This window comes from Amaranthus tricolor, chromosome 10, assembly GCF_026212465.1.
Source record: "Amaranthus tricolor cultivar Red isolate AtriRed21 chromosome 10, ASM2621246v1, whole genome shotgun sequence".
Classification (NCBI taxonomy): domain Eukaryota; kingdom Viridiplantae; phylum Streptophyta; class Magnoliopsida; order Caryophyllales; family Amaranthaceae; genus Amaranthus; species Amaranthus tricolor.
In genome coordinates this window covers 7600916-7616618 of record NC_080056.1, presented here as the reverse complement: position 1 = coordinate 7616618, position 15703 = coordinate 7600916, and the positions used below count along the sequence as shown (strand labels likewise).

The following is a 15703-nucleotide window of genomic DNA, read 5'->3' as shown; positions in this document are numbered from 1 at the left end:
GGGGCGGGGATGGGTCCCGGTTTGATGGGTCATGGGGCGGGTACGGGTATAAACTTCATACCCACCGCGGGGATGGGGATGGGGATGGGTTTTAGGTGAAACCCGCCCCATCCCCGCCCCGCCCCATCCATGTTTTGGAATTTGGATTTGATTAGTGGGTGGATCTTAATTTCTTGATTAATTATCTTTTTGTGCTAAAAATTGGTTTTAATTATTTTTTTGAATTTATAATACTATTTCACTTGTTCCCCACTACTGTTGTACAAAAAGTTATTTAATTTGGGTTCTTTAGTTTAATTTAATTATTGGGTTATTTCAGAAAAATTTGTATTTTAGAGGGTAATTAGATTTTTAATATATACTCCATAAATAAACATAACAGTATAATATTGCTTATTTTTTTTAAAATATAAATTTTAGGTTTGTGGCTCGAATTTATTTCCTTTTTTCTCCACTGTATTGAGGTTGAATGTCAATTATTGTAGGAGTGTTATAAAATAGAAATATTTTAGAACTTTTTAACAATTTTTAAGTATATATTAAATTTGTATATATTATTTGTGACATAGATGGGTATTAAGCGGGGATTTAACGGGTGGTGGGGCGGGTAAAATGGGTATTAGATAGGGATGGATACCCAGATGGGGATGGGGATGGGGATGGTATTAGGTACAAACCCATCGGGGCGGGGACGGGGAAAAAAATTATACCCGCTGCGAGGATGGGGATGGGGATGGGGATTGATTTACTAGGTGGGGATGGGGATGGTAAAGCCAATACCTGCTCCGCCCCGCCCCGTTTGCATCCCTAATTGTCTTCTTCAACCTTCTTTCCAAAGTGTGGTTGTATGTAATCATTAGACCCCTTAACTTTTAAAATCTCATTTAAATGGTGTTGTAATGAGATCCACACATTAGTTAAGGTCTTTGGATGTAACTCTCCGAATGCATCCTCAACTGCTGTGATTAATTCTGTAATGTTTTTGGGTATCTTTTTATGCATAAGTGATTGTATGCACCTAAAGAAACCCAAGTCTAGAATGTTACAATCCGGACTATTTGGAGGTTGTTGAGTAAGAATGAAAGTTAAACCCCCTTGCCTATTGTGTTGTTGCCATATTGGATCATCGTTTGTGATATGAACCCTTGCATTATCTTGTTGAATAAAAATAATGGAAGGTCCTTCACTTGGCCATTTTCTTAGCATAGCCGGAATCAATTGTTGTATGAGCATACTCCTATGAGTGTAGCCGTATTTTTGAGCTATGCGTTTGAATGTACCATGAGGAAGTGAGTCACTAACTTTTAGTGACAACATCTCTTGGAAAATAAGTTGCCTTAACTCATTCGTGAGTCTTGGCTTATGTTGATTTTGTTGTTGTGGTCTTATTTCTTCCATATTATGTGGCTCTTCTTCTGATTCAGAACTAGACTCTGGAACGTATGAATTCGATCCAAAGTACCAAGCCCCCTGTTGCTCATCTTCACTTCCTGAAGCCATTGAAGGCTAATGATGCGATGATCTTTTTTACAAACTGTTTGGCTACTAATTTTTGTAAGTTGTTAAGAAAAGCTTACTGATTTTTGGAAGATAATGTTGCTGATTTTTGTAAGCTGTTAAGAAAAGCTTACTGATTTTTGTGTTTGGCTACTAATTTTTGGAAGAAGATGCTGATTTTTCCAGATTGTGTTTGGCTACTGAATTTTGGAAGAAGATGCTGATTTTTCCAGATTGTATTTGGCTACTGATTTTTCCAGATTGTGTTTGGCTACTGATTTTTCACAAACAGGAGCCGTTATAGGCTAAAATGGAAGTTGTAAGGTCATTTTTCAGATTATTTGATGTAATTTCTAATTAGAGTACATGTAACTGGTGATCCATGTGAGTTTAATTTGGCCAATGTATGTAATTTGATGATCTATAATTGTAAATTTCTGATTTTTTTGGTTTTTGTATGGAGAGATTAAGTTCCCTCCTTTTTTTTTTATTGTAGAGCTCCAAACTTTCCCAATTTAGAAAGTTGGTTAAAGTACCTCCATTATAAGTTTATATTTCATTTTTAGTTAATTTTATAAAATCAATTTTTTTTTACTTTTATTTATAATTATTTTCTCTCTTATACTTTCAATACAATCATTATTTCACACTACTATTTAATTAAAATAATACCCACTACAACCAAAGATTCTTTTTTTCTTAATATACGTGAAAAATCCAAAGTGAAAGAACTTAAAATAACGGAAAGAGTATTAACTAAATTTCAACATTAATAAAATGTAAAAGGTGAATTCAATTTTAAAGATTTTTTTTAAAGAAATGATTTATATACCTTCCAGTACTCAATTCGCAAATATTCGGAGGTAGGGATCTCGCTACCCGATTAGCGAGTCAGGGGTCTAGGAAACAACGGGAGTCCTCTGGTGGGATTTAATTTGGAGAAACGCTCTAGAAACTTTTAATTCAAATTATGGAATATTTAATTTACTGAATTCTTAATTAATATATGATGACATTGTAAAAAAATAATTTATAGAATCTTTAATATATATTATCTTAAATTTATCAAATTTATAACTTTAAAAACACAAAAATGATGTATATTTATAAAAAAGGTAAACGCACATAAAATGTCCGACTGGATCTTGGTGCAATCACACATTTTATACGACTGCATTAAGGTATTGTCATATAATCTGTGCGATTTGACCCTTTCTCAAAAGAATATTATTTATTTTGTTTTTTTATTTTTAATGCAATTTGTCAAAAATTAATCAACAAAAAATTTATAATTGTGTTTAGAATATTTACGAAATCATATTATGAGATGCGTTACGTTGAACAAGTGTTGAGTTTGATGAATGGAGAAAAATCAAATTTTTTTAAATAGAGGCGCAAAATTGAAATATTATTAAAAAGTGTTGACACAAACAAAAATAAACTTTTTTCAACTTGAACCAATTTTATTTATATTATTTTTTTCAACTTGAACCAATTTTATTTATATTATTTTTTTCAACTTGAACCAATTTTATTTATATTATTTTTTTCAACTTGAACAAGTGCGACAGGATCTAGGTGCAGTCACACATTTTATACGACTGCACTAAGGTATTGTCATATAATCCGTGTGATTTGGCCCTTTCTCAAAACAATATTATTAATTTTTTTAATGCAATTTGTCAAAAATTAATCAACAAAAAATTTATAATTGTGTTTAGAATATTTACGAAATCATATTATGAGATGCGTTACGTTGAACACGTGTTGAGTTTGGTGAATGGAAAAAAATCAAATCTTTTTAAATAGAGGCGCAAAATTGGAATATTATTAAAAAGTGTTGACAAAAAAAAAAAAAAAAACTTTTTTCAACTTGAACCAATTTTATTAATATTATTTTTTCAACTTGTACCAATTTTATTTATATCATACTACAGTATATTTTAATTAATAATTGAAGAGTGATGATGAGACATGGTCTATATAAATCAAAGACTCATGCCCTTAACCATAATTGATAATTATCTTTTCATCATCTTTGTATACATTTCAATCTTCATGGCTCTTTCTTGGAAAGAAGCAACAGCTCGTCAGTCTGTTACGGCATTTCTTAAGGCCTTCATTTCGGCCGGTAGTTTAACGTAAGTTATTTTTTTTTTCTTTAAATTTTTTTTACATGCATATTTTTTTATTTAGAATTTAGATATGATTTTATTTGAGTATATTTTTAATTATGTGAACCGTCATATCATTTTATATGTTGGTTTATGAAGTTGATTTCGTTCTTTTGAGATTAACATCTTGCATTAATATATTTGAAATGAATTGCAAATAAAAAATTATTTAAAGATTATATAGAACTAATAATAATATTTCTAAATAGAATAAGATAAAAGACCCTAAAAACTTTTATTTGCATAGATTAGAAAATCTCTAAAAACGAGGAAAAATTTTCTAATATATAAAGAGAATCAAACCACTGTCACCACTCGCCAGTAGTGAAGCCACATGGGAGCCAAGAAGGATACAAACCCCACTGCTTACTCTCATGGTTCACTAGATTTGCATAGACATTAAATATTTCGGCCCATTTAATGTCTATTTTGTAATTGCGTCTCTATCTATTATTACGATGAAAAGAAAATTCTTAATCACTTAATTAACATTCTCAACAGCCAATATTTTAAGTATACAATTAAGTGATTAAGCAAGTTAATAAGATAGATGAACCAGTTACAATTTATTTTTTATGATTTAACAAACTTCATTAAACATATCTGAAAGCATTAAAAATATTTTTTAAAACTAATCATTTTATTTGAACTTATTTTTTTAAAGATAATAATTAAGTCATAAATAAAATCATTAATATCGCATAAATATGAATTTTTTATATTATTTACCATTAACTATAACAACTAATAAAATCTAAAAAAAATAATACAAAAAACCCTCTTAGACTTTCTTAATGTTATTTCTCTCTTTATAGTAGCCATCAGAACCATCACATTATTTAACCCTTAATATTATTTTTAGACCCTTATATTATATCCCCATATGGCCATAAATCACTAAATAAAATCTTATTAAAGGACGTTACGTGTCCCCAAAACTACACTAATTGCAAAACATGCATAAGAAAGTCTCCAACTCCTTGTGCTTTGTTTGAGCCCAATAGTGCTTTTATTTGTTCGAGCATGCACCCTATGCCGGGCCACTATTTTAATAAAGTTGTTCGAGCATCAAAATAATTTTCTTCTCTGTAATTTTACCAATAAGTTTTATTTTGTTTCTCGCCAATTTTGATGAAATATTAAAATTAGCAAAAAGTGAACAACTATACTCATCCTATCATGAAAAAATTAAAAAAGTATTTAAAGTCCTATGATAGTTTTATACTCGTTTCATTTTTTTTTGTGATTTGATATTTTTTATCGTTAAACATTTAAAATTTCGTCCTATGGTAATCATAAATGTATGGAATTTATATGTACTTTTATAAAAACTACTTCTGTAAAAGTATTAACAAGAAAAGAATAACATGTGGAGTTAAAACTTTTTAAATATAAAATAAGCAACGGTTGTTGTATCATGATACCCTTAGTATCACAATTCACATACTATAACAAAATGAATTTATTAGAGCTATTCTTGTGAGAGACCCGTTTCTCGATGAGAAAATGTCAAATTAAAAGTTAACATTCTCATTATATATTTTAATGGGCTATTAAGCCTATGTGATACCGTATGATACAATAATTAATATATTTGCTATTGATAAACTTCGTTCAATGATATATTACAACATAAGGTATTGTGCTTTATTATAATATTACATATAATTAAAATGGTGCTAATTATATTTTTCTTCATTAAAATATACTCCTATGTACTATTTTGGAAATTTCCCTAAAAAAGAAATGATTATAAAAAAATTGATTTTCGTTCATTAATTATAATTAGTAATCCTAGTTATTGCCTTAAATGGGTACAGTCTTTACAATATTCTTATATTTTTTCAAACTAACAGCCTTATAGAAAAGGATGGCACTAGTTTATGCTTTGAGGGCTCGCTGGAAATATGTCCATTATCAGTTACTTTGAAGGTTCACGATCCACAATTTTATTGGAAGGTATTTTTCATTGTTTCGGCTTTTTAAAAGATTAAACCAGTAAAAGAGATCTCATAATATACAAGTATTATATATCACAAATTCTTATTTGAGACCGTCTTTATAAAAGATGTGTATTAAATGGGCCGGTTAATTATTACTAAAAAAACAACTAAAAAAAAGGCACTATCTAATTTATTTGGAGTTGATTTATAACTTATTGAAGTTGGTATTATAACTTATTAAAGTTGGTATTATAACATAATAAAGTTGATAGAGTTGGTATTATAACCATAATAAGCTTATGTTCTAATATCTTTTTTGGTGAAAATAGGTTGCCATGGAAGCAGACTTAGGTTTCGCAGATGCATATATTAATGGAGATTTTTCTTTCGTTGACAAAGACAAAGGTCTTGTAAATGTCATGATGGTAAAATACATATTTCCTATGCTACTCTACCAACTACTATATTATCATGACACTAAGGACTCGTTTGTTTTGAGGGATTAAAAACTGCTGAGTTTTATTGGTGAGACTGTCTTACGGTGTGACTATAACTATATTGGGCTAGCCTAATCTATGGTTATAGCTTTAAATAAATGTTATCACTGATAATTTTAAATTGATCACATATAATCTTAGAACAACCAATTTAAGTTTAAAATGAGCACTTAAAATATTTAAACGATCACTATTATAATATTTAGACCATTATTTATAACCTTAAAGTGATTATTTACGAAACTAAAGTAATCAAAGTAATCAAAGTGAAGAACATGTATATGATGAAAATTAGTTCAAAAAGAATTTAAAATTACAACTATAACCTTATTTATTTTTTTCTCTTTTGTTTACATTAATGGTAATTATGTCATTTTGCATAACTCTCTAAGTCTCAATAGGGATGCACTAGGATCAAATCTGACTTGAGTGCAGCTAAATTCAGATCCAAACCCTAACCCTATTTTTTATTTTATAAATCCAAATGTAGACTTGTATCCATTAGGATGGAAAATTTGGATCCAAACCTAAATACTTATGATTTTGTGGGTCAAGGAGTCTGCATCTGGATTCAAAACTATTATAAAAATAATTTTATGCAATTTTCGTTAATTTGTATAAATTTTTTATACATTTTCAATTAACAAAGATTTTGTAATACTTTATATTAATTGAGAGATTAAATGTACCAAAATTTCGACCATTCAATTTCTTATAACGAAATATTTATTAAATCTTTTGATATTCAAAGTATATATGCAACAATCACATTTCAAATTACATAAATTTACAAAGGTTCAAATTAAACAAACAAATACATATAAAAGTTTTTATATAATTCTTTAAAAAAAATAAATGCAAAGGGTCAATGGGTCGGACTTGAGTTTTAAAAGTGTGGACTTAGACCCTAAGATCATGAATCTAAATCCAACTCGAACTCTTAAGGTCTAAAAATAGATGAATTTAAACCCTTAAATTAAAGTCGAATTAGGTCTAGATTCTTAAAATCTAAGACCCATACGTATCCCTAATCTCAATCTAACTACCACCCTTCAAAAGACATTTTTTGTTAGACTCATTCCCCTACCATCTCGTGAATTTCATTCCCTTTAAATAAATAAACAAGTAATCAGTCTCAATCTTTTATTCTTATTCACATCTTTAAATTCCCTCAAAACAAACACTCTAGATTATTCTACTTTTTAAAGTCAATCAAAATTGTTGATTTTTTAATCTTGAAATTTGGTCCATTAATTAGTTTTTGTTAATTATTAAAAAAATTATTATGATGCTTATATAAAAGATATCCATATATTTTAATACAATGATCAGATTTTAATAATACAAGCATCATAATAATGTTTTTAATATGATGTCATCGCTTGAAATTTCACATTATTAATTAGTTTTAATAAACTTCCATCATAATGTGTCACAGATCTTTCTAGCTTGTACAGATTATAATTCATCTTCAGCTAATGTTAGTAAAAGGTACATAATTATATCTTATTTAAAATCATCCTTTAGATATAATCCCTTACATTATTTTCTTAAATCAATAAAAACATTAATATTCATAAACTAATTACTCTGTCCATTCGAAATACATTTCATCATCAATTAACTCAGTATCAACCTTAACGGAGAATATAACATATCTTGGGGTTTTAACCATCAGCTTAAACTTTTGGTTAATTTGATTCTTTAACATGGTATCTGAAGCCAATGTGACAATAAGTTAGAGGTTCGAATCTATGAATAAGCAACAATATTTTTTAAGGTCTTATACGTAACGTAACCATTGTATGTGTTGAATGACTGAAAACAGGAATTGGTGGGCATCAGTATTCTCAATAACATCATGGATTGGCACAGCTAAATTTATCTACCGTCACTTTCGAAGGCGAAACACACTTACCCAAGCTCGTACTAATATTTCTCAACATTATGACTTGGTACCAATCAAATCAACTTTAGCCTTTCTTTGACTAATGCTTGTTATTAAACTTATTATTGATTGATTGAACAAATTAAAATAAATTAGCTAACTGTTTAATTAAGTTATTTGCTATTGAAATGTTTTGGTAAAAATTAAAAACAATGAAAATAAAAGTTAATATGAATAGTATTTTTTCGATATGACTCAAAAGCTAATTTTTCAGCTGATTTATAAAATATTTTACAAATACTTATCTTTGATTATTTAACTAATCAAAAAGCAAAACACACTAAAAACCAAGAAAAAATCAATTGTAATTTTAATTACAATTTCATTAAATGTGGTATTTAGATTATTAATTTTTGTCTTATTTTTTTTTTTATTTATTTTCCTATAAGATCACTCTCCAATCCTTTGTCCAAGTAAATACAAGAATGTGTTGGCCATTATTTGGTAGATTTAAATTTTATTTTTGGCCACTTGGTGAAATTTGCTTTTTTTTTTTTAGTTTTTTTTATTATAGGATAGACTGAAAAGATAGTAAAGTTAAATGAAATTTAATTTCAAGACTTCCACTAAATAATTATCATTGTAGTTTTTCTACATCTACTTAATTATTTGTTTAATGCAATTTTTCGATTATATTAAAGTTATTTACCCAATACGTTTTTAGCTGCTTAATGAACCAATAAATCGACTAAGAATTCAATTCAAGGCAAGATCGTAGTTAGACGATTTGAACATTATAAAGAATATGACTATATAATTATTATAATTATACATTATAAATCATAATCAATCATTCTTGGTGAAAAATTGATTGATTTTTAACATTATAAGCAAATGTGCGTTTCTACAATAGTCGTAATATTTAGTTTATTATTGTTGAAGTACGCAATCTAGCAAGTCATTTATTAGTTGATAATTAGCTTAACTTTTCGTGCAAAAATGTTTGAGATATCTTAATTGTTGACTACTAGGCGCTTTAAATAAATAAAGTAAATTAATTAAATTATTTAAATTTAATATAGTTCTTATTCAAATGACAGAGTAACGAAATGTTTTCGTATTTCATGGATGAAACGATGTTGTACTCTTGTGCGGTCTTTAAGGTCAGATTTCATTTTCCATGCAATTTCATTCGTATTTTTAAGTTTTGTAATTACTAGAGGGGTTCAAAACAGACTTGATGACTTGATATTCACTCAATGTCGTAACTTAATTCGATTTGAACCGACTTAAAAATGGATTTACGATGATGTAAAAACCAATATTGACACAAATCCGATTTTAAACCGAATCGAAACACTTAATCTGAAATCAACCTGATGACATGAATCCCTCTAGCAATTAGCTTGATTTGAATTAATATGATTTCATCAATTAATCGGTTTACAATTGTTGATACAATGTAGTCAGAAAATGAAGATTTAGAGGTTGCACAAATGAGAAAAATATCCCTTCTAATTGATAAGGTATGTTTTATTATTTTGGTTCTTGTATTTTTTTTTAAGTCTTATACTTTTGTTTTATTGTGGTTTAATTTGGAGAAAATTTAGGGTATTTGGCAAAATAGTTAATTGGATAATTTTAACTTCTTTGATATAAATAAAGGCTTGAGTGGCCAAACTATCAAATGCTAATGTTTAATAAATTAGCTAGTTTAAACAGCTTATTATTATGAATAAATTATTTTTGAACTAGCTACTCATAGCTACGGATTCAAAATCAGTTGGTCTGGTCAAACCTATTTATAATATCAACTGGTCAAATCAGCCGCTATAATCAGCTATCAGTCGTTTGCTAACACCTCTTAATTAAAAAGCAAACGAGCAAGCCCGTTTCTGACATTCTATAAATTAAAAGTCGCGTATAGACTTGGTCATGCTATTTTAGTGTGCACAAACCTAATAATAACATGTATTTATCCATGATTATACTTGATAATACTTGTCCAGTAAAAATATTTATTAGTCTATTTTAATACTTTTGAAGATTGATCCAACCCTAAAATAGTGTTAAGGGAGGTTCTGAGCATGTTTAACATGTTCGACCACAAATGACCAAAGAAAATTGGGGGCCTCAAAATTTAATTACGTAATATATTTTAAGTGTTTAAAGATATATACAAATTTGATAGAAAAATATCATAATTTTTTAAATTATATAGGGCCTTATAAAAATTTGTCAATTTTTGATTTTCTTCTAAATAGTTGTGGACCAAGTTCATACAAGACTTTCTCTATTACTGTAATTTTCTTTTAATTTTGAAAAAACAAGTTGGATTAGACTTGAATGTACAGATAATTCTATATATAGTAGCTTACTCTTTAAAATAATCACCACAATCATCTAATCTTAACCATTAATTTTCTTAAAATAAGATCTTAGTCATTATTCATTTTAATTTCATCATCATCATCATACTCAATGTATCCCGCCTATAAAAAATTATGGCCAAGGTCTGAGAAGGGAAGGACGGCGACAACTCATACCCATAAAGGAGAGCGCGGCCATAGAATTCCCCGACACAAGAAAGAATAAGATAAGATTCTACAATTAATGAAACCGAGTACAGTTGAAGCGAATTCCGCAAATTTACATCTTATCACACCCAAACGTGACCCTTAGACATAAGATAAATATAAATAGAAAGCATATGGTTATAATAAAAAATAACAATAGTAAATGCAACGAATAAAATGCAGACTTATTTTAATATATTTTATGAAACACATAATCCATAGAAAGCATATCATTTTAATTTGTTGCTAGTTAAAAATTTATAGAATACAAATAAAATATGGAAAAATAACACATAACCTCTAAAAAATTAATATTTTATCATAAATTAATAAATATTATTATGTAACCATTAATAATCTCGAAGTTAAAAAAAAAATATTTAAATATTTTATTTTATTTATTTTATATATCAAACCCTGAGTTTATTGATTTATTCTAATATATATTAATATAGGCAAGAGTAAAGGAGCATCATGAAGTGCTTGAGACAGGTTTTGGTTGGGGTACACTTGCTATTGAACTTGTTAAGAGAACAGGTTGTAAATACACTGGCATTACTCTTTCCCAAGAGCAACTTAAATTTGCTGAGGAAAGGGTCAACAAGGCTGGCTTACAGGTAAATTGGGGTCCACAAAAGACAAATAATAATGTTAAATCTTTAAGCTCAAAAAATTAGAGCTGATAATTAATTCGTCTCACTAAATAATTGAATACAATATTATATTATTAATCTAATCTTTCACTCATACGTTGTAAATAATTTTATTCTTGGATTATTTTTTATAATCTAATCTTTGTTATATATTTGCCCACAAAATACTATATCACTTATAATAGAGTATGTTACTAGCAAACTAAGACAAAAACTAGATTATTCACAGCGAGCTAAGAGCAACTACAAGATTATTAGAAAATAATCTGAAACTGAGATTATTCACAGCGGAAGTGCAAAAGATTAACAGTTGGTCAATCTTATTTATCAAACTAACAAAATTTATTCGATTTTTTCAGGATCGAATAAGATTTCTTCTATGTGATTATAGACAGTTGAAAGATGTCCATAAATATGATAGAATATTCTCCTGGTAATTTTCTAATAAAAACCATGTAATAATAAATTAAATTAAACATAAAAGTAGATTATATTCATTAATTAATTAATTAGCAATACTAATTAAGTGTTATTTCCTTGTGTTGTTTATGTTTAATTTAGTGAAATGCTTGAATCCGTGGGACATGAATACATTGAAGAGTATTTCCGTTGCTGTGAATCATTTTTGGCACCTAATGGTTTATTTGTCCTTCAGGTAATAATGCCAACCATCACTTTATTTTATTGGCAATTGCGAAACATTATTTACAAATTTTAAAGGATACGGTTTTTATTAGACCCACCCTTATATATTTAGTGCGTTAAAGTGATCAATTATAATTTTAAAATGATAATTAAAAAAATAAGTTAATTCTATGAGACAGTTTCATACAAGTCAAACTAAACATTATTAGGGCGTGTGGGGCATCAATCTCCCAAACATGTAATTGCATCCATATTTAAAATTTATACTTATATATTTTTATTCTAACAATTTCATACATTGTACGAGTTTTCATACTAGCATAATATAAACATGATAGTGCATTTAAATATTGTAAATAATTCCCACTTTCACCCATCTATTGTAAATAATCCCAACTTTAAAATTTTTTTAATAAATCAACCATTGCCTTAAGTTAATGATGTCAGCATACTAATAAGGTATGCTGATAGCAAATTAAAAGCAAATGTTGAATTATGATAAGATAAAAGGTTATGTTGATAGCAAAGTAAGTGCAATGGTTGAATTATTAAAATATAATCCAAAGATGAGATTATTTACGGCAAATGGGTAAAATATTAAATTATTAATATTAATTTTTCCTTAAAAATATTAATAATTGATTTATTACATTAACAAGTATATTAATAATATTTTCTGCACGTGGTATGAGAAAAAATGTCACATGATCATATATTGTAAAATCAAAGAAACACATAATTTCGAAGTTGTGACTTAATGTTTGTTAATATGCAGTTCATATCTATAGCAGATGAATGCTATGATGAATTCAGGAAAAGTCCAGGTTTCATTAAGGAATACATTTTTTTTGGTGGATGTCTACCTTCCTTTAGCCGAGTAACATCAGCTATGGCTACTGCATCAAGACTTTGGTAATATTATAAATACTCCCTCCATTTCAGCACTAACGTTTTATTCGCTTTTTTGATACTATTCATCTCTTATTCTTAATTTGTATTTTATTATTAATCTATAAGTTAAAACATAGTCAAGTGGGATCTTGTTTGATTCGGTGCAATGCAAGAATTATTCATATCAACTTTCCATATTTAATTTTGTATAATTAGAGATATTAATAATTAAATAAGTGCATTGGATAGAGTGCATAAAACAAATGGGACATTAGTAGTAAATTGGAGGGAGTAATATTTATCAATATAATATACTGTAATAAATTTTTTAACGAAAATGAAACATGATGTCAAATTTTGAATCCATAAAAAATTATTAAATTTTCTTTTATGCGTAGTTAATTGAAAGGTATAAAAATGAAAGAAATTGAAGAGCTTTTACAAATAGTTTTTGAAAAAATTTTCATTTGTGTTTTCTAATACCTTAACAGTCCATTTGGTATCGGTACTAAACCGTGGGAATGGTAATATAAAATTTAATGTAATTTTAGTTAGAATATCTCTTAACAAGTTTAATGGTCATTCTTAATTCTCGTTCAACAATTTTATTTTTTCCACAAAATTTATTTCAATGTATTACCATTTAAACATGTATTATTAGGTGATAATGAAAATTATGAAATAAAAAATATTTTTATAATCAAATTTTCATTACTATAGGAATAACATGATAAATATTTTTAAAATTTACACTATAAATGATTCTAATTCCAATCATTTAGTAACAATTTTCAAATAGATTGTAAATATTATAAATAATAGGGCATGATAAATAATGGCATAATCCTTGAGTTTTAAAATACATTTTTAAAAGGAGATAATATTTACATAGTTTTATTTTAATAATCCATGTATTTCATAAAATTTGTTTCACTTTTTTTTAATCCTTCTCACCGAATTTACTTAACTTTTATTCTTTATCATTACCTGTATTCATTTCTTAAATTTCATCGAGACATTTAAATTATCTTTTTATTTCACTCATTTTTTTTCCCACATTCTCAAATATATCATTTTCATACTTTTTTTTGATTTTCTCATCAAGTATTAATTATAGGGAAATTTGACGGTACACGCCAAGAAATAGTTAAAGGTAAATAACAATATGACAATAATTTATTAATTTTACAACATTTTGAATATAGTGTGGAGCACGTGGAAAACATTGGAGACCATTACTATCAAACTATTAGACTATGGAGAAAAAACTTTTTGGAGAATCAAAGGTTAGTCAATACGACTTCCATTATGAAATACTCCTTGTTAGATCGTTTATTATTCAATCTTATTTTATATATTACAAATAATGTATTAAGAAAAATATAGTCAAATTAAAATAGTGTTGCCTCTGATTCCTAATTAAGTTCCCATTAAGAATGTTCATGGAAATTAAGAAAAATAAAATCTTTTAAATAGTGGAGATATTATTTTATTGAATAATAAATTTGATGAAGGAAAAGTGGAGACCATAAACTTAAAAAATATTAAAAAAAATTAGTGAAAAAAATATGAAGACCACAACTAATAAAAAAATATTTTTATAAAGTTAGTGGGAAGTATGTAGGGACTGTAAGAAATATAAAAAAGTTAAAATAAAGTTAGTCAAAGATATGTGGGGACCACAGACATTATTAAAATAATAAAATGAGGATTAAAAAGATTATTTTTGTCCAAAATTTGTGATATAAATGAAAAGATTGTTTATAGGAACAATAAATAAAATACCCAAAATAACAAATGTGAACTTTTTGATGAACGAAAGGTGTATCTTTTTTGAATCGTTTAAATCACATATTTTGAAAATATTTAGTTTTTATAATTTGTAATTTTGCATAACTCAATTTTTAAATGATTAAAATAACGCTTTAAATTACATAATAGAGTGAAATATAGTATATATAACAAAACATAAGAAATATACATTTAGCAAAATTTATAGAAAATATGGTGTATATAAATGTTTGGATATATATAATTCCCTAATAAGGATTTATTGTGAATTAAGCTCATAAATATATTTTTTTCAGCAAAATTATTTCACTCGGCTTTGATGAGAAGTTTATTAGGACATGGGAATACTATTTCGATTATTGTGCAGCTGGATTCAAAATGCGCACCCTTGGTGACTACCAGGTAATCATCATATGGACAAATTCTTAGATAAAAATAAAATTGGGAGAGTATCTTTCAATCAAATAAAAATGAATTATTAGTATGTTAAAAAAGGTTTATAATAAATCATGATTACTTACTAAAATCACAATTCACAATATTAGCAAAAGTTGAATAACAAAAAATAATGTTAAAATAATGCAGGTGATATTCTCACGCAAAGGAAATGTCGTTGCATTTGATGATCCCTATGCAATCATACCATCAGCGCGTTGTTTACCATAGCAATGATAGTTTTTCTTTTATATTTAATACTGATATTGATATTTTTTCACAAAATATATTATTTATATAATAAAAAATAATTGTTTGGTACTCATAATTATATTTTTCTCCACAAAATATGTCAAAATTTGTATCAAATATATTCTAGAACGAAAGTTATATTGTATTTCATTGTGTATCTTTGAAAATACCACATTTTTAGTTTTTGTGTGTTCATTTTATTTTACTATATTTTGTTTTGTGTAAAATGTTGCCACTATTTTCTTTAACTCTCTTCATATAATTTCTTTTTCTTTTTATTTTGTTTATGCAATTTAAAAGAAATATTCTTTCTTATTTGGATTAATTGTTAACTATAGCCTTAAAATTTAGTTTTTTTCTAAAACAATAGCCGTGATTTTTTTTAAAAAAAGTCATGATAGATAAGTGGGAGCATTTAGTTGAAAAAATAGCCAAATTAATAGTTAGCTTATTCATTATAT

The 15703-nt window shown here is 27.0% G+C and overlaps 1 protein-coding gene across 1 annotated transcript; it reads left to right on the top strand.

Moving 5' to 3' along the window:
* Positions 1–3498: 3498 nt before the first annotated feature.
* LOC130825684 (uncharacterized) lies at positions 3499–15460 on the top strand. The gene is made up of 14 exons (XM_057691030.1): positions 3499–3638; positions 5528–5630; positions 5944–6039; positions 7550–7602; positions 7940–8066; positions 9100–9162; positions 9466–9525; positions 11031–11192; positions 11588–11661; positions 11790–11883; positions 12649–12785; positions 13970–14050; positions 14852–14957; positions 15141–15460. Exons 1-14 carry the CDS (start codon positions 3556–3558, stop codon positions 15219–15221), a joined length of 1320 nt encoding a protein of 439 aa, XP_057547013.1. The 5' UTR covers positions 3499–3555; the 3' UTR covers positions 15222–15460.
* The last annotated feature ends 243 nt before the right edge of the window (positions 15461–15703 follow it).

Coding starts and splice junctions, on each gene's coding strand:
- LOC130825684 (XM_057691030.1), top strand. CDS start 3,556: ATGGCTCTTTCTTGGAAAGAAGCAACAGCTCGTCAGTCTGTTACGGCA. Junction 3,639..5,527: donor ATTTCGGCCGGTAGTTTAAC/GTAAGTTATTTT, acceptor TCAAACTAACAG/CCTTATAGAAAAGGATGGCA. Junction 5,631..5,943: donor ATCCACAATTTTATTGGAAG/GTATTTTTCATT, acceptor TGGTGAAAATAG/GTTGCCATGGAAGCAGACTT.